This window comes from Oncorhynchus gorbuscha, linkage group LG18 (genome assembly GCF_021184085.1).
Source record: "Oncorhynchus gorbuscha isolate QuinsamMale2020 ecotype Even-year linkage group LG18, OgorEven_v1.0, whole genome shotgun sequence".
NCBI lineage: Eukaryota > Metazoa > Chordata > Actinopteri > Salmoniformes > Salmonidae > Oncorhynchus > Oncorhynchus gorbuscha.
The window spans coordinates 30,359,608-30,379,807 of NC_060190.1; the positions used below are offsets into that span (position 1 = coordinate 30,359,608).

General features: G+C 46.4%; 1 protein-coding gene and 1 pseudogene across 2 annotated transcripts; both read left to right on the top strand.

Moving 5' to 3' along the window:
• The first annotated feature begins 8,929 nt into the window (after window positions 1-8,929).
• LOC124002999 (nuclear factor of activated T-cells, cytoplasmic 2-like) lies at window positions 8,930-12,629 on the top strand. 2 transcript variants are annotated; one of them, XR_006833181.1, is made up of 4 exons: window positions 8,930-9,087; window positions 10,494-10,616; window positions 11,148-12,264; window positions 12,467-12,629. XR_006833181.1 is itself a non-coding variant. In XM_046310887.1 (3 exons), exons 1-3 carry the CDS (start codon window positions 9,021-9,023, stop codon window positions 12,020-12,022), a joined length of 1,065 nt encoding a protein of 354 aa, XP_046166843.1. In that variant the 5' UTR covers window positions 8,930-9,020; the 3' UTR covers window positions 12,023-12,629. The 2 variants fall into 2 exon arrangements, 1 of the variants encoding a protein (XP_046166843.1); XM_046310887.1 differs by having other exon boundaries at window positions 11,148-12,629.
• Window positions 12,173-19,948, top strand: LOC124004136 (annotated as a pseudogene).
• The last annotated feature ends 252 nt before the right edge of the window (window positions 19,949-20,200 follow it).

Consider the following 20,200-nt stretch of genomic DNA (forward strand, 5'->3'; position numbering starts at 1 on the left):
AAAAATCTATCCAACTTGAGGCTGATACTATGGCACAACATACTGTTCATGGCTAACGATCCGGCAGGGAATGGATGTCAGGTCCGGGCTTATGAAGAGGAGAGATGATCAGAACCAGGTGTGCAGATAGCTGATGGGATACAGGTGCGGGTAATCAGAACTCCCAACTGGCTTCATTGCCAGGCAACCAGACAGGGTGCGTTCCAGGACGCCGGAAAAAAACACTCCAGGACAGAACACAGGCAAAAAACAGACTCAGGAAACGGGATTCGTGACAGTACCCCCCCCTCCAACGTAGGCCACCGGGCGGACTACCCGGACCGCCAGGGTGGAGGCGGTAAAAGTCACGAAGCAGGACATCGTCAAGGATCTGACGCCAAGGAATCCAACTCCTCTCCTCAGGACCATATCCCTCCCAATCCACTAAATATTGGAACCCTCGACCCCGCCGTCTGGAGTCCATGATGCGGCGTACCGTGTAGACAGGACCACCTCCGATCATCCGAGGAGGAGGGGGCAACAGAGGACTGAGGAGAACCGGCTTGAGGCAGGAGACATGAAAGGTGGGATGTACTCTTAGTGTAGCAGGCAACTTGAGTCGGACCACAACAGGATTAATGATCTTCTCGACTACAAACGGACCAATGAACTTCGGTGACAGTTTCCTCGACTCAGTCCGTAGAGGAAGATCCCGTGTAGCCAACCAAACCCTATCTCCGATGGTATTAGCAGGAATACGGCGACGATTCGCCTGGATCTGATACCGGTCAGAAACCTTAAGGAGGGCCTTCCTGGCCCGATGCCAGGTGCGGTGGCAACGTCGAATGTGGGTCTGGACAGAAGGAACCGAGAGATCCCGCTCCTGAGAAGGAAACAAGGGAGGTTGGTAACCATACAGGCACTGGAAGGGAGACATCCCAGTGGCAGATGAAGGGAGAATATTATGAGCATACTCGACCCAGGGTAATTGAGAGGACCAAGAGGTGGGATCAGAGGAAACAAGACAGCGCAGCGTGGACTCCATCTTCTGGTTGGCTCTCTCCGCCTGACCATTAGATTGGGGGTGAAATCCAGATGTGAGACTGACTGTAGCTCCAATGGCCAAACAGAAGGATTTCCAGACAGCAGAGGTAAACTGAGGACCACGGTCAGAAACAATGTCACAGGGCAACCCGTGGACCCTGAACACCTCCCTAACCAGGATCTCGGACGTCTCAGTGGCAGAAGGCAGCTTGGAGAGGGGAACAAAGTGGGCAAACTTGCTGAATCTATCCACAATGGTCAGAATAACCGTGTTACCAACAGAAGAGGGCAACCCCATGACAAAATCCAGGGCCAGATGCGACCAAGGTCGCCGGGGAATAGGTAGGGGGTGAAGAAGCCCAGAGCTGGCCCGATTGGTACTCTTATTCTGCGCACAAACAGGACAAGCGGCAACAAACCTCCGGGTATCTTCTCCCATGGCAGGCCACCAAAATCGTCTGCGCAGTAGCGCCATAGTCCGAGCAACACCAGGGTGACAAGCTATCTTGCTGGTGTGGGACCACTGAAGGACAGCAGAACAAACAGACTCAGGCATGAACAACTGACCGGGTGGACCGTTACCGGGCCCGGGCTGTGTCCGAAGAGCCGCCATCAACTCCTCCTCAATCCTCCATGTAACGGCTCCCACGACAACGTTCTGGGGAAGAATCGTCTCAGTCTTGGCCCCACTCTCCTCCGTCTTGGAGAACATCCGGGACAGGGCGTCCGCCTTCCCGTTCTTCAACCCAGGTCAGAATGTCAGGGAAAAATTGAAGCGTCCAAAAAACAAAGCCCACCGGGCCTGACGGGAGTTGAGACGTTTAGCCGATTGCACGTAAGCCAGATTCTTGTGGTCAGTCCAGACCACAAACGGTTGCTCCGCTCCCTCAAACCAGTGACGCCACTCCTCCAAGGCAAGCTTCACAGCGAGAAGCTCCCGGTTACCCACATCATAGTTTCTTTCAGCTGGAGAAAGACAACAAGAGTAGAAGGCGCAGGGATGGAGTTTACCGTCAGTGGAGCTACGCTGGGACAGGATGGCGCCCACCCCCACATCAGACGCATCCACCTCCACAAGGAACTGACGGGAAGTGTCAGGTTGAGAGAGAATCGGGGCGTTGGTGAATCGGCTCTTCAAATCTAGAAATGCTCGGTCTGCCTCAGGAGACAAACAGAACTTTCTGGTGCAAGACGTCAGTACAGTTAAAGGGGCGGCCACCCGGCTGTAATCACGGATAAACCTCCGATAATAATTTGCAAACCCCAGGAATCTCTGGAGCTGCAATCTCGTACCGGGCTGGACCCAATCCCGAACCGCCCGAACCTTCTCTTGGTCCATCTTTATCTCTCCCCTGGAGATGATGTACCCGAGGAAGGACGTCGTGTGGGCGTGAAAATCACACTTCTCAGCCTTCGTGAACAGACGGTTCTCCAATAACCGCTGAAGGACCCGCTTGACATGCTGAACGTGGCTAGAAAGCTCCTTCGAGAAGATGAGGATATCATCCAGGTAAACGAACACAAAAATACCAATCATATCTCTCAGAACGTCATTCACCATACTTTTAACACAGGAGGAGCGTTGGTCAGTCCAAACGACATCACCAGGTACTCAAAATGTCCCATCGGAGTATTGAACCCAGTCAACCACTCGTCCCCCTCTTTGATCCGAACCAAATGATAAGCATTACGTAAATCAAGCTTCGTAAAAACCGTAGCACCCTGTAAAGAATCGAAAGCCGAGCTCATCAAGGGCAGGGGATACTTGTTCTTGACCGTAATATCATTCAAACCCTGATAATCAATACACGGTCAAAGAGAGCCATCCTTCTTGCTCACAAAAAAAACCTGCTCCCAGAGGTGATGACGAGGGCCGAATGAGACCTGCAGATAGAGACTCCTTGATGTAGGTCTCCAATGCCTCACGTTCAGGTCGAGAGATACTGTATAACCGTCCCTTGGGAAAGGCAGCTCCAGGAAACAGATTCATCGCACAGTCATAAGGTCGGTGGGGAGGAAGGGACAGAGCCTTCTGTTTACTGAATACTTCACCCAACTCGTGATATGTTTCTGGAACCAGGGACAAATCAGGAGGAGCAGAGTCACTGACTTGACTGGAAACGGCAGGAGAACAGGCAGTCCTAAGGCAGTTAGCATGACAATCAATGCTCCAACTAGTTACCTTACCCGTCTTCCAATCAAATGAGGGATTGTGTTCATTCAGCCAGGGGTAACCAAGAACCAGAGGAACATGGGGCGAGGACAGAATGAAGAAGGAGATAAACTCTGAATGATTCCCCGACAACAACATCTTAACCGGTTCAGTCCTCATAGTGATCCGTGCCAGACTACTGCCGTTCAGAGTGGTTGCTTCAATGGCTTCCGGCAATTGCTCCTTGGAAACCCCCAGCTGTTCCACCAAGTCGGCATCAATAAAGCTGCCATCGGCACCTGAATCGATAAAAGCGTTCATCTCTAAGCGCTGATCCTTATTCACAAGGGTCGCAGGAAAACGGGGTCTGACAGGATCTTTGAGAGGTTGAAACTGGCTCGCTAAAATTCCTCCCAAAACTAGCGAGCAAGGCAGTTTAACGTGCGCTGTGGACAAGCGGAGATGTAATGTCCCGAGCTACCAGAGTAGAGACAGCTGTTGGTCTCACGTCTACGTTGGCGCTCCTCCTTAGTTAGCCCGTGTCTCCCCACTTGCATTGGTTCAGGATCTGGTGGCAAGACCCCTCCACAAATCCCGTGTGGGGAATAACGATCAGTACGTTCTGGTTCACTTCCTGAACCGAATGGTAACCGAGTTGCTGATTGATTGGATGGGCCCCACTGCTTCTCCCTCCTTCTCCCTCGGACTCTATTATCTACCCGAATAGATAAAGTGACCAAGCTGTCTAGGTCACTAGGCTCTGGATAGGATATCAGCTCGTCCTTGAGTTGCTCTGACAACCCCTGGTAAAAGGCCGCTTGTAGTGACTCCTCATTCCAACCACTCTCCACAGACAATGTCCTGAACTCGATCATAAAGTCTGCCACACTGCGAGCTCCTTGGCGAAGAGTGAACAAACGTTTAGCTGCGTCCTTACCTCGGACTGGATGGTCAAAAAGCTTTCTCATCTCTCCCGTGTACTCCTGGTATGAAGCCAGGCAGGTCTCCTGTCGTTCCCAAACGGCTGAAGCCCATTCCAGAGCTCTTCCACGCAGCAGTTCAATAACAAAGGCTATGCTAGCCTTGTCAGTGGCGTAAGAATGGGGCTGCAGATCAAACACTAACCCACACTGCATAAGAAACGAACGGCATCTTCCCAAATCCCCTTCATATTTATCAGGCGTCGGTACCTTGGGTTCACGGAAGGAAACCGCACCAGACACGGCAGGTGAGATGGGTGAAACAGGTGGTGAATGAATCGCCGGCAAACTGAGCTGATCCTGGATTTGTGTCAAGCTAGCAGATAAGTTCTGGATTGAACCCGCTATCTCCTGTAGCGCAGTCTTGTGTTGTTCCAATGTCTTCCCCTGCTGGGTAATGGCATGACAAACGGAGTCCAGGTCCGCTGGGTTCATCCTTGGCCGGATCGTTCTGTCACGTTCTTTCAAAATCAAACCCAGAAGCAGACCAGGACAAGGAGAGTAGGAAGAAGGTGAGTATTTATTTACAAGTGAATGTGAATGGGTAGATATATCCAGGTGGTGTAGCGGGCAGTGGTGGTGAGTTGATGGGAGTAAATAGGTGGATCCAATGGGGAAGCGGAATCCTCCGACGACCAGGCGGGAATGGGGTAAATGATCCGGGTGAGTAACTGAAGACAGAACAAACGGAGGTAAGTTTAAGGCAAGCAATACGTAAAAAAATATGTAAAAAATTATATCCAACTTGAGGTTGATACTATGGCACAACATACTGTTCATGGCTAACGATCCGGCAGGGAATGGATGTCAGGTCCGGGCTTATGAAGAGGAGAGATGATGATCAGGACCAGGTGTGCAGATAGCTGATGGGATACAGGTGCGGGTAATCAGAACTCCTAACTGGCTACATTGCCCGGCAACCAGACAGGGTACGTTCCAGGATGCCGGAAAAAAACACTCCAGGACACAACACAGGCAAAAAACAGACTCAGGAAACGGGATTCGTGACAGAAATTCACTAATGAGTGGTTAGGAAAGAATCAGTGGCAAACTGCAAGCATTGCAAAGCAATCACTAGCCTTCCGGCGCCAACAGAGATGGCCGCCTCGCTTCGCGTTCCTAGGAAACTTTGCAGTTTTTTTTTTTTTTTTACGTGTTATTTCTTACATTGGTACCCCAGGTCATCTTAGGTTTCATTACATACAGTCGAGAAGAACTACTGAACATAAGAGCAGCGTCAACTCACCATCAGTACGACCAAGAATATGACTTTCGCGAAGCGGATCCTGTGTTCTGCCTTTCACCCAGGACAACGGAATGGATCCCAGCCGGCGAACCCAAAAAAACGACTTCGAAAAAGGGGAAAACGAAGCGGTCTTCTGGTCAGACTCCGGAGACGGGCACATCGTGCACCACTCCCTAGCATTCTCCTCGCCAATGTCCAGTCTCTTGACAACAAGGTTGATGAAATCCGAGCAAGGGTAGCATTCCAGAGGGACATCAGAGACTGTAACGTTCTTTGCTTCACGGAAATATGGCTCACTGGAGAGACACTATCGGAGACGGTGCAGCCAGCTGGTTTCTCCACGCATCGCGCCGACAGAAACAAACATCTCTCTGGTAAGAAGAGGGGCGGGGGCGTATGCTTTATGGTTAACGTGACGTGGTGTGGCCAAAACAACATACAGGAACTCAAGTCCTTCTGTTCACCTGATTTAGAATTCCTCACAATCAAATGTAGACCGCATTATCTACCAAGGGAATTCTCTTCGATTATAATCACAGCCATATATATTCCCCCCCAAGCAGACACATCGATGGCTCTGAACGAACTTTATTTGACTCTTTGCAAACCGGAATCCATATATCCTGAGGCTGCATTCATTTTAGCTGGGGATTTTAACAAGGCTAATCTGAAAACAAGACTCCCTAAATTTTATCAGCATATCGATTGCGCAACCAGGGCTGGAAAAACCTTAGATCATTGCTATTCCAACTTCTGCGACGCATATAAGGCCCTGCCCCGCCCTCCTTTCGGAAAAGCTGACCACGACTCCATTTTGTTGATCCCTGTCTACAGACAGAAACTAAAACTAGAAGCTCCCGCGCTGGTCCGACCAATCCGATTCCACACTCCAAGACTGCTTCCATCACGTGGACTGGGATATGTTCCGTATTGCGTCAGACGACAACATTGACGAATACGCTGATTCGGTGTGCGAGTTCATTAGAACGTGCGTTGAAGATGTCGTTCCCATAGCAACGATTAAAACATTTCCAAACCAGAAACCGTGGATTGATGGCAGCATTCGCGTGAAACTGAAAGTGCGAACCACTGCTTTTAATCAGGGCAAGGTGACTGGAAACATGACCGAATACAAATTCCCTCCGCAAGGCAATCAAACAAGCTAAGCGTCAGTATAGAGACAAAGTAGAATCTCAATTCAACGGCTCAGACACAAGCGGTATGTGGCAGGGTCTACAGTCAATCACGGATTACAAAAAGAAAACCAGCCCCGTCACAGACCAGGATGTCTTGCTCCCAGGCAGACTAAATAACTTTTTTGCCCGCTTTGAGGTCAATACAGTGCCACTGACATGGCCCGCAACTAAAACATACGGACTCTCCTTCACTGCAGCCGACGTGAGGAAAACATTTAAACGTGTCAACCCTCGCAAGGCTGCAGGCCCAGACGGCATCCCCAGCCGCGCCCTCAGAGCATGCGCAGACCAGCTGGCTGGTGTGTTTACGGACATATTCAATCAATCCCTATCCCAGTCTGTTGTTCCCACATGCTTCAAGAGGGCCACCATTGTTCCTGTTCCCAAGAAAGCTAAGGTAACTGAGCTAAACGACTACCACCCCATAGCACTCACTTCCGTCATCATGAAGTGCTTTGAGAGACTAGTCAAGGACCATATCACCTCCACCCTACCTGACACCCTAGACTCACTCCAATTTGCTTACCGCCCAAATAGGTCCACAGACGATGCAATCTCAACCACACTACATACTGCCCTTATCCATCTGGACAAGAGGAATACCTATGTGAGAATGCTGTTCATCGACTACAGCTCGGCATTTAACACCATAGTGCCCTCCAAGCTCGTCATCAAGCTCGAGACCCTGGGTCTCGACCCCGCCCTGTGCAACTGGGTACTGAACTTCCTGACGGGCCGCCCCCAGGTGGTGAGGGTAGGCAACAACATCTCCACCCCGCTGATCCTCAACACAAGGGTGCGTTCTGAGCCCTCTCCTGTACTCCCTGTTCACCCACGACTGCGTGGCCACGCATGCCTCCAACTCAATCATCAAGTTTGCGGACGACACAACATTGGTAGGCTTGATTACCAACAACGACGAGATGGCCTACAGGGAGGAGGTGAGGGCCCTCGGAGTGTGGTGTCAGGACAATAACCTCACACTCAACGTCAACAAAACTAAGGAGATGATTGTGGACTTCAGGAAACAGCAGAGGGAACACCCCCCCTATCCACATCGATGGAACAGTAGTGGAGAGGGTAGTAAGTTTTAAGTTCCTCGGCGTACACATCACAGACAAACTGAATTGGTCCGCCCACACAGACAGCATCGTGAAGAAGGCGCAGCAGCGCCTCTTCAACCTCAGGAGGCTGAAGAAATTTGTCTTGTCACCAAAAGCACTCACAAACTTCTACAGATGCACAATCGAGAGCATCCTGTCGGGCTGTATCACCGCCTGGTACGGCAACTGCTCCGCCCACAACCGTAAGGCTCTCCAGAGGGTAGTGAGGTCTGCACAACGCATCACCGGGGGCGAACTACCTGCCCTCCAGGACACCTACACCACCCGATGTCACAGGAAGGCCATAAAGATCATCAAGGACAGCAACCACCCGAGCCACTGCCTGTTCACCCCGCTATCATCCAGAAGGCGAGGTCAGTACAGGTGCATCAAAGCTGGGACCGAGAGACTGAAAAACAGCTTCTATCTCAAGGCCATCAGACTGTTAAACAGCCACCACTAACATTGAGTGGCTGCTGCCAACACACTGACTCAACTCCAGCCACTTTAATAATGGGAATTGATGGGAAATGATGTAAAATATATCACTAGCCACTTTAAACCATGCTACCTAATATAATGTTTACATACCCTACATTATTCATCGTATATACTGTACTCTATATAATCTACTGCATCCTTATGTAATACATGTATTACTAGCCACTTTTACTATGCCACTTTGTTTACATACTCATCTCATATGTATATCCTGCACTCAATACCATCTACTGTATCTTGCCTATGCCGCTCTATACCATCACTCATTCATATATCTTTATGTACATATTCTTTATCCCCTTACACTTGTGTCTATGAGGTAGTAGTTTTGGAATTGTTAGCTAGATTACTTGTTGGTTATTACTGCATTGTCGGAACTAGAAGCACAAGCATTTCGCTACACTCGCACTAACATCTGCTAACCATGTGTATGTGACAAATAAACATTTGATTTGATTTGAGTGGGTGTGTGGTCCAAGTCTGGGTTTACGGGCCTATTTTCCAAGTTTAAAAGGATAAACATTCAACATTGGTCATGCTGTCAATCCAGCATCACTTCTGCTGCACTCAAAACAACTGGAAACTCAGAACTGGGAAATCTCAGACTTAAGTGAGTTCATGACAACTGGGAACTCTGAAAAAGTTAGACTGTAAAAATACGTTTTGAATGGTCATCCAACTTGGAATTCTAAGTTGGGAACTCGGGCCTCTTTCTAGAGCTCCGACCTGAAGATTACTGACGTCATGGATCAACCTTGTTTTTTTCCAAGTTCCCAGTTGTCTTGAAAGCACCATAAATCCAGAGAATGACAGACTTTGATGACAACATTTCCCCACGAAGGACCACCGCTCCAACTTCCTGTTCAAGTGAGCACAGCACAACAAGGTGAGTAAAAACTGTATTGCATGCTGCTGCATAAATGATGTAATATGCCAGGGAGATATGTATAATGTAGCTAAGAAAGTAATGCGAAGAGTATGTTTCTGTAGTAAGCTGTTAGTAGTCCATGTGCCTCACCCTTATTATTTTGTCCCTTTTCCCCTCTTAACTTAACCTACTGTTCTGACTTGGTGGTGCACATGTAGCCTATAGCCTGTTTTAGAGAAATGTCATTGTTTGCTTATATGCCCCCTTTATTTATCATTTGTATCTGACTTGGTGTACAGGGAGAATGCTGTAAGAACGGCCCATGTTCTGAATTCTGTTGCTGTACATTTCAAAAGTGCTGAACAAATAGTTATAATGACTATGTATATATATTTTCACACGCTCATTAATGTCTTAATCGAAATGACAGATTGCCTTTAATCCCCCTTATGCCATAGTTTGTAGGTCTCAATTGACAACAGAAACCACATTTGTTTAAGCAAGTCAGCCGAATCAGCTATGTTTTTTTAAAGGCAATAAATTAAGCTGAACTAATTGTTTCTCTGTCAGACAAGGATCTACTGATAACCAGGTGTAGCAGTGGTAAAGTTTTGGGACTGCTGTTGGGCCTCTGCTGTTGGGACAGCTTTATGTAGGCCCTAACAGTTTGTGGGTACTGTATGTCACCATTATAGTGCAATTATTGTATTGTTTAGTGTTGTGTTTGTTGTATAGTGTCTTTGCTGGCATGCATCTAAACTCTTTTTTTGAGTTATCCCCATCAAGATGTACATGCTAAAATCGCCAATGTGAACAGTAGCACCACCCACTGGATTAGTAACTTGTTGTATGTCATGAATGAAATAGGCCAACAGCTTTCCATATACTGCAAGTTTATCAATTCCACTTGTGACAGAAAGCAGCCAAGTCAGTTATATTATTTTAATGCTTCCAAAATGGAACATGTTTTCAGGCTCAGTCAATCATATCATGTCGCATCTAAAACATAAAGGTAACTGTGTCAAATGATTCTGAAATAATAGGTCTATTAATAGTGAAGTAGTTCTAGAGTTTTGTTACACCTGAAATGCAAAACGCAGTAGCCATTTCAGTGTCTTTTATTTTATTCAGCAACATTCCAAAACATTTGATACAAAGTTGCATCACCACTGAATCATCTGCCTCAATTAGTCTATGCAACAGCTTAAAAGCAGGAAGCCATATCGACAGATTTTGAAAAAATTGTCGCTGTCAAATTTCATTGGAACCATTAGCCTTGACTTTTGATGTTGCAATTTGGTTGAGAGAATGTGCAGTTTATATCATTGGGAAAGTAAACACATTTAATGTAACTATTGGTGTTTTGTCATTCTTTTCATTTTGATAAACAATTTACATGCGTGGGATGACTTCCATCTACGAAGAGAATGATCCAAATTCTTTGGAGCTTGTGGAAGGTCTTGGTCAAGATAACAGTGAAGAGGAGTTGGACTTTTCCTACCTGTTTTTGTACAACCCATCTGAGGATGACTTTCGCGGGAATGAAGGTAAGGCTGCAAGCATTTTCCAGAAGTGCAGTCAATCATGTGTTCCAACGACTCTTTTGGGGTTAAAATAATTAAAGGTTTAAATTGGAGTTTATAACGTGGATTTTTATTCAGGATTTACAAAACAAAAGTAGCCTTATCATAAGTCATATTTTGTACGCTACTCAGAAAAGGCTACAGTCACAAAACAAAATGTAAAATAATATATTTCGATTAGCTTTTTCTTGCTTGTTCAAATCCATGGTTTTGTGACTGAGTTTATATTAAGCCAGGTTGAACCAGTGGTGAATGATGGAGTCACTCCATCAATTAGACATGCTTGCTATTTTAGGAACATGTTTCCTATTATTACGTGTAATTGCTTGATGTCCATAAAAAAAATTGTAAGAACAAAAAATATTGTCACTAAAATGGAAAGCGTATGGTAATTAGTAAAACTAATAAAAATCTCCATTCTGATCGTGAAATGGTGCAATCCACGATGCACTCGCCTAAATGAGTAATCCCTTCATACTTCCATATTCTTGACAGACAACTCAGGGGTTCCCCCTCACGATGATCACAACCCTCCATCTATGGTGCCCTACTCTTGTGAGGACAGTTCCAGTTGTGCCCATATAACCTCCAGTCAGTCCTACTACCATGGGCTTGTCACTGACTGCCTGTCTGGGCCTGGGTATAACTCGCTGGATCTCCCCTCCAGGCCAGAGGGTGCTCCCTCCCCCAGCCCCAGGATTGAGATCACCCCATCTGGGGACCCTCACCGGACTCAGCTCCTGGATGCCAGCCCCAGATCGACGGCCCTGTCTGTGTCTGGCTATGAGAATACAGCCTATCGAGAGCCTCAGTGCCCAAGCCCTGCCAGCAGCAACTCCTCCACGGGCTGGCTGTCCGAGTCTTGTTCTCCCTGTGTACCTCCCAATGGTGATGGGGGGGCGGTAGGCTTGACCACCTTGGACCACCTCCAAGGCATCCACATGTCCATGGCTCACTCCTCCCCAGGGACGTCCCCGTGCACCAGCATCACAGAGGAGACATTCCTGGTACTGCAGAGTCAGCGGTCATCCTCCCAGCACTCCCATACCCACCCGCGCTCTCGCTCCGCCTCTCCTCAGGGCAAACGCACCTACGACCAGTACAGCGGCCCCAGCCTTGGGACCACCAGCCAGCAGCAGCGCTCCCGGAGCCTCAGCCCCTCGCCCCACCACCTCCAAGGACCCCAGGCCCAGGCTGACCCACAGGCCAATGCCCATGAGCAGACTCCCAGCCTTGAAGAGGTGTTGAGCAGCCCCAGTTCGGGCCTGCCCAGGGCGGTGCCCTCCAAGATGGTGCAGCCCAATATGGAGTGCTACACGTACAGAGAGAGCCAGGGGGATGGCTATGTGCACCTCATGGTCCTTCTGTAGCTCAGTTGGTAGAGCATGGCGCTTGTAACGCCAGGGTAGTGGGTTCGATTCCCGGGACCACCCATATGTAGAATGTATGCACACATGACTGTAAGTCGCTTTGGATAAAAGCGTCCGCTAAATGGCATATATTATTATTATTATATTATCATGGAGCAGGGGAGGAGAGGCAAAGCTGGGGCTGAGACCTACATCCTCCCTACATCTGCCTGGCCAGTTCCACTAGCCCACGGAGCAATCAGGTATAATGTGCTATGGGAATGATGATCCCTCATAAGAATGAATATTTAATGACAGGCTATGTAAAGAAGCAGTATTAGGAAAATCCTATTGCATTTGAAATTGTGATTTCATGTTCTGATATGTGTTTTGTAATTCTTGTAATGTTACTAATGATCTTACTCCGCTATAACCAGTGAAATCTCTCTCTTCCCTCTTCTGTAGCATTCCTGTGCCATCTCTGCCCCCTCTAGATTTGCAATTGCCCAGTCACTCAGACCAATATGAGCCCTGTCTGGAGCAGCAGCCTTAACAGCACCGCCGTGCCCACTCTGAGACATAGGGCAGCAGGGGAGCAGTCAAAGCACCTGGTGGAGGACACACTGTGGTTCAGGTACTGGGTGTGGGGAGGGGAGGTGTGTGTTTAATCTAGGTATGTATGTTTGTGGGGATGGGTGTTGACAATGTGCCTGTGTGGATGTTTGAGTGTGTAAATGTATAGTGAAGCTTGATCTCCCGTGTGTATAAATATGTGTCTGTGGAGGTGTTTCCTTGTCATTGTGTCTGTTTGTCTCAGGTGCCCAGCTGCAATATGTATATGAACATCCTTGTATCAGCCTGCGTTATTATGACTACACCCATTCAACCACAAAACCAGCACAGCACAGTTAAACCAACATAGGGTGTTTTCACATATGAAATCGGTTTCCTGGAGTGTTTGTGAGAATTATACAAAATAAGTTTAGCTTTTACAAGACCTAACAATAATTGTTTCGGGGTAGGATTTGCAAGATGCTCATTCTACATGACGTTAGCAAGCTAGCTTGTTTGTAACGAGCAAAAAGTTACACGCGATTCGCACTGCCCCTCACAATACCTAGAACTCTGGTCTTGGATCTTGGACTCACTACTCACGTATGCTTTATAGCACAGATCAGGGTACCAAACACTCGTGGATCCAGATCATACAGGGGATAAGTGAAAACGCCCATACTCTCATGCACTCATCTTTACAATAAGTTATTTACTACAATGTTCTATTCAAGTAGTTTGAGAGGAAGAGTACATGAGTCTTAAGTAAAGGAGACTCCCAGTTTAGTAAGTTGATTTGTGATCTAGCATCTCACACTCAAATCCTGCTGGAATCATCCTTTACTGATGTCAAGGTGAACCCTTTCAACTTATCTCATCCCCAGCAGGCTCTCGAGCAATTGAGCCTTGGATCGAGGTTAACTTTCATCTGATGGGAAATCCAGTAGAAGATATTTCAGGGACATATTGACTAAGCCATGTTGGTTTTGATGTATAGTTACTAAATTAATGAACGGTCTTCTCATTCCATGATGTGAAAGCCAAGGCATTTCTGGGTCCAGGGCAACAGTAGCAACGCTAACCATCCGCTAATCATCAGCCATCCGCTACATATGCAAATAATTATGTCAGAGTTGGCCTTTCGTAACCTAATGAAGTAATTTTCCTTCATGATGTAATGGATAAGAACTGTGATATTGTTGAGTATTTATCCCTCGATGTTCCCTAAGTAATTATAGATGTCTCTGATTTCAACAGTTTCATATTTTGATGTGTAGATGTCTAGAATTAATTGTGCTACTGTAGATTACACATTAGAATGTGGTGCACAGTTCATAATGGGAAAGAAATGGTCAGAGATATGATTATTTACCCTCGTGTATAAAAGCCTAATGAATGCCAAAGCTGTGTAGTAAAGAGGACACAGTACATATTCTGCTGTTCTATCGCACGTGCAATGATGTCGGCGGGGGGAAGAACCGTGTTCGTTGTTTGCGGTAACATCTTTTGTTTTAATAAATAAAATTGTATTTGTCACATTTGCCGAATACAGCAGGGGTAGACCATACAGTGAAATGCTTACTTACAAGCCCTTAACCAACAATGCAGTTTTAAGAAAAATACCACCCCAAAAAAGAAAGAAATTTAAATAAATAAAGAGCAGCAGTAAAATAACAATAGTGAGGCTATATACAGAGGGTACCAGTACAGAGTCAATGTGCGGAGGCAGGAAGCTTGTGGATGGCAGGAAGCTTGGCCCCAGTGATGAACTGGGCCGTACGCACTACCCTCTGTAGTGCCTTGTGGTCGAAGGCTGAGCAGTTGCAATACCAGGCAGTGATGCAACCAGTCAGGATGCTCTTGATGGTGCAGCTGTGGAAACTTTTGAGGATCTGAGGACCCATGCCAAATCCTTTCATGCCCTCTTCACTACTGTCTTGGTGTGCTTGGACCATGTTAGTTTGTTGGTGATGTGGACATCAAGGAACTTGAAGCTCTCAACTGCTCCACTACAGCCCCGTCGATGAGAATGGGGGCGTGCTCGGTCCTCCTATGCTTGTAGTCTACATTCATCTCCTTAGTCTTGATCACATTGAGGGAGAGGTTGTTGTCCTGGATCTACACTGCCAGGTGTCTGACCTCTTCCCTATAGGCTGTCTCGTCATTGTTGGTGATCAGGCCTACCACTGTTGTGTAATCGGCAAACTTAATGATGGTGTTGGAGTCGTGCCTAGCCGTGCAGTCATGAGTGAACAGGGCGTACAGGAGGGGACTGAGCACGCACCCCTGAGGGGCCCCGGGTTAAGGATCAGCATGGCAGATGTGTTGTTACCTATCCTTACCACCTGGGGGTGGCCCATCAGGAAGTCCATGATCCAGTTGCAGAGGGAGGGGTTTAGTCCCAGGATCCTTAGCTTAGTGATGAGCTTTGAGGGAACTATGGTGTTGAACACTGAGCTGTAGTCAATGAATAGCATTCTCACATACAGTAGGTGTTCCTTTTGTCCAGGTGGGAAAGAGCAGTGTGGAGTGCAATAGAGATTCCATCATCTGTGGATCTGTTTGGTCGGTATGTAAATTGAGTGTGGGCCTACAGTTTCTGGGATAATGGTGTTGATGTGAGCCATGACCAGCCTTTCAAAGCACTTCATGGATATAGACATGAGTGCTACTGGTCTGTAGTTAATTAGGCAGGTTACCTTAGTGTTCTTGGGCACAGGGACTATGGTGGTCTGCTTGAAATATGTTGGTATTACAGACTCAAAGGGAAAGGCTGAAAATATCAATGAAGACACTTGACAGTTGGTCAGCGCATGCTTGGAGTACAAGTCCTGGTAATCCATCTGGCCCTGCAGCCTTGTGAATGTTGACCTGTTTAAAGGTCTTACTCACATCAGCTGCGGGGAGTGTGATCACACAGTTGTCCGTTATAGCTGGCGCTCTCATGCATGTTTCAGTATTACTTGCCTCGAAGCGAGCATAAAAGTAATTTAGCTCGTCTGGAAGGCTTGTGTCACTGGGCAGCTCTCGCCTGTGCTTCCCTTTATAGTCTGTAATAGTTTGCAAGCCCTGCCACATCCAACGAGCGTCGGAGCCGCTGTAGTATGATTCGATCTTAGTCCTGTATTGACACTTTGCCTGTTTGATGGTTCGTCGGAGGGCATAGCGGGATTTCTTATAAGCTTCCGGGTTAGAGTAAGGAAACTTTTAAGATATCCCGCTATGCTCTCTGTCGAACCAATCCCAAACGGATGTGGCAGATTCCAGTATTAATGGTTAAACTGTTTGTTTGTTGTTGACAGCTTCATGGGTACAGAGGCAAAGCTCCACTGGGTCTGCTGGTGTTCATCGGAACAGCTGACAAGAGGCTCCTCAAGCCCCATGCCTTCTACCATGTGCACCGCATCATGGGGAAAACCGTCACCACCCCTAGCAACGAGATAATGGTCAATAGCACCAACATCCTGGAGATCCATCTGGAGCCCAAGAACAACATGAGAGCAGTGTAAGGAGAGCTGCCACATTAGAGACAGTGCAGTACACACACAGATGTTTTCAGAGCTAGGTTATAAAATAATTAATCAAATAAATGTTCACTTCCCATGTAAAGGATTGACTGTGCTGAGATCCTAAAGCTGAGAAACGCTGACATTGAGCTGAGGACAGGAGAGACAGACATCGGACGGAAGAATACCTGTGTCCGTCTGGTATTCCGGGTCCATATTCCCCATCCAGGAGGACAGTATGTCTCTCTTCAAGTGGCCTCCCTTCCCATTGAATGTTGTAAGTTAACTTTTGTTCCAGCAACCTGATTTATAACTACTGCAAATAATAATAATAATAAACTGCAGAGCAATTTAATCCAAACCTTTTCTTCAGTAATGTAATGTTATATAAGGATTATATGACTGGAATTTAGTAAACTGCCTTCCTGTCTATGTCTTCCTGTCTTTTTGAAATATTAGTTATTTTGCTCACAGTGATTTGCTTGTGCAAAATGTCACCCCCGGATTGTAAATAATATACTCCTATGGTTCTTCTAATGTTCTCCTAATGATATTCTACTGTGGTTCCACAGCCCAGAGGTTGGCCCACCAGCTTCCCACTGTAGAGAGTCAGGACGTAGATCGCTGCTCGGTTTTAGGGGGACAGCAGATGATACTGACCGGACAGAACTTCACCTCTTATTCCAAGGTGGTGTTCACGAAGAATACACCTGGTGAGGAATTTCCAATCAATCAATTAAATATACAAAGCTCTTTTTACATCAGCAGTTGGGCTTTACATGAACCTGGTCTAGACTCCAAAGAGCAAGCAAAAGCAAGTCATTGTATCTAGTAATGGCATCTTTAGTATGACTCTGCCAGGAATCAAATCCCAACCTTCTGATCTCTGACTCTCAAACCACAAGGCCACTGACTTTGTACAGCAGTAGTTGATAACTATTGTGTAATAGTTGTCCTATTGAGAAGTCAATTCCCAGAACATTTGCTCTAGATAACAGGTTTACAGTGACGCACTACTCCCAAGTTCAAACAGTCACAAAATAGGGATGCACTGCACATGCTCAAATAACAGCAGAAATTAAAATAATGACTAGATCAAAATGTTCTGTAATATTCAATCATATGCCATTTAGGAGACCACTTTTTCAAAAGCAACCTTACAGTACAGTGTATGTATGTGATCCCTGTAGGGATTGAAGCCATGATCTTATGATGGCCAGCTCTATGCTCTTACTAACTGAGCCACATAGGGCCTACATATTGCAATGATTCTTTTCCATCATTGTATTGTCACTACAGGATTATGATGCCTCTGTAGTGTCACGTAACAAGGTGTGGGTGCAGAATATAAGTACCATTATTAGTTTGTAAACTGCTCTCTTGTTTACCATGTGGTTTAGTGCGAGAGGATGTGGTTAGACAAACCACAGATATCATCTTCAAGCAAAGTTTTTTTTTGTCTCACTTTACTCAAAACATGGGCTGTGAGCAGTAGGTAAAAGTTGAGATGGGAATATACTAGAGCAGAGATGACAGAGAATCTTTACTGATACTGCCTTCGTGCCAGTTACTGAGAAGAAACTGGGGGTGGATAGGGGGTTTTCATAAAACCTCACGACCTTGATAGATTTACAAAGGCTTTCTTAACATCCTGAGTATGAAACATGTAATTGCTAAGTTTGTTGCTACCACCACATTACTTTGTTTGTGCCATTTGTGTTTTGGTCGGATCCAAAAGGTTCCATTTGATTATAAATACACTCGTTAGCTCCTGTTTAAGATAATATTTATTAAATAAATACAAGAATGTTACTCCAGTTTTACTACTCTAGCTGCCTTCACATCCCTCCCTGCTAATTTTTAGACTTTGTTCATATCAATCTCTTCTCCACTCCTATTATTTAATTCAATTTATTCCATTTATGCTAATGGAACACTGCATTGCATTATGTTTCTTTCAGATGGGCTGCAGATTTGGGACGTGGAAGCATCAGTAGACCGAGACAAAAGCCAATCAGTGAGTTATTGTCCTAACACATTTATGAACAGTGACATTAAACTACTACTGGCTTTATAAAGTACTACCTAACTCCTCTTCTTCTACATATATACAAAAGTATGTGGACACCCCTTGAAATTAGTACATTTGGCTATTTCAGCCACACCCATTGCTGACAGGTGTATAAAATCGAGCACACTGCCATGCAATCTACATAGACAAACATTGGCAGTAGAATGGCCTTGCTGAAAAGCTCAGTGACTTTCAACATAGCACCGTCATAGGTTGCCACCTCTCCAACAAGTACATTTGTCAAATTTCTGTGCTGCTAGAGTTGCCCTGATCAACTGTAAGTGGAAGTGGAAAGTGGAAATGTGTAAGAGCAACAACGGTTCAGCCACGAAGTGGTAGGCCACACAAGCTCACAGAACGGGACCACCGAGTGCTGAAGCAACGTCAGCACAAGAACAGCACAAGAACAGGTCGTCAGGAGCTTCATGAAATGGGTTTCCATGGCCGAGCAGCCGCACACAAGCCTAAGCCATTGGACCCTGGAGCAGTGGAAACACGTTCTCTGGAATGATGATTCACGCTTCACCATCTGGAGAATCTAGGTTTGGCGGATGAAGTGTAAGCTTAACGCTACAGCATACAATGACATTCTAGACAATTCTGTGCTTCTAACTTTGTGGCAACAGTTTGGGGAAGGCCCTTTCATGTTTCAGCATGACAATGCCCCTGTGCGCAAAGCGAGGTTTATACAGAAATTGTTCGTCGAGATTGGTGTGGAAGATCTTGACTGGCCTGCAGAGAACCATGGGCCTTAACCCCATCAAACACCTTTGGGATGAATTGGAACACCGACTGCGAGCCAGGACTGGAAGCAAGTCCCTGCAGCAATGTTCAAACATATATTAGAAAACCTTCCCAGAAGAGTGGAGGCTTTCATAGCAGCAAAGGGGGGAACCAACTCCATATTAATACCCATGATTTTCGAATACCACATACTTTTGATATTGTAGTGCATCTCACACAGCCTCACGCGACATGGCATATCCACAGTTCACACTGTCGCCCAGTGATACTCTATGACAAATGACTGATGTTCTACTGTACCATATTATATCAAGAGCATGCTGTTTGTTGAGATCCCTCCATATCGAGATCACACCATTTATCACGCGGCTAAAGTTAACTTCTATGTGATCAACGGGAGGAGGAAACGCAGTCAGGCGCAGCACCTACACTCCTTTAACAGGTGAGTCCATCCATACGCCTTATATATTTTTGACGTTCTTAGAACCGGATACGGCCACACCTTAAATTTAAGTAACTTTATCACTATCCCATTGCTTACTATTTAAAGGGATAGTTCCCCCAAATTACAAAATTACATATTGGCAATCGGTGCCGCATCTGCCTAAACACAGAGTAAGCAGCGTGCTGTGTGTAGGAAGTCAGTCAGGGTCTGAACTTACTGTTGAGAGACAGCATAGTACAATACACAACGTGCAATTTAGAAATGTGGTTGTGCATCAGCAGTTTTCATCTCGTTATGTCAGTCAATCAATTAGCCCATGTCAAGGCAAGGCACGTGCCCAGAGGCAACCTAAACCTAAAAGGCTAGAGGGCTTTCTGTGGACAATATATCATTTTGTAATTTGTGTGAACTATCCATTTAACTTGTTTTTAGCGCCAACTGTCATTTAAAACTCAGATCATCCAAAGTCTAATTCTGATTTACTGTTATTTTCAGCTCCCGCCATTAAAACGGAACCCATAGATGACTTCCAGTTTGGCCGGCTGGGTTGTACTGTGTCCAAGGTCCTAGGAGTTTCACCCAAGTCCTACCACAACACCCCCAGTAGCCACCTTACCACTAATAGCCACGAGGCTGGCTTGACAACCTTAGCAGCCTGCCAGCAGGCGAGCCACCACGACTCCATTGTCAGATTGTCAGCCTATCAACAACAAGACCCATCTGTCTATTACCCCAGTAAAATCAGAAGCCTGGGCAGCAGCCCTGTTCTGTTTCAAGATATGAACCACCACCACCTGGTGATGATCCACTATGGCTCCCCATCTGAGATGTCCTATATCGGTAGCCAGCACTACTCTACCCTAGTCTCCCAGCCTTTCAAC

Bases quoted from the DNA above. Each gene is read 5' to 3' on its own strand.
- LOC124002999 (XM_046310887.1), top strand. From the start codon at position 9,021: ATGACAACATTTCCCCACGAAGGACCACCGCTCCAACTTCCTGTTCAA. The intron at 9,088-10,493 runs GTGAGTAAAAAC...CCATCTACGAAG, and splicing joins AGTGAGCACAGCACAACAAG to AGAATGATCCAAATTCTTTG. The intron at 10,617-11,147 runs GTAAGGCTGCAA...TATTCTTGACAG, and splicing joins TGACTTTCGCGGGAATGAAG to ACAACTCAGGGGTTCCCCCT.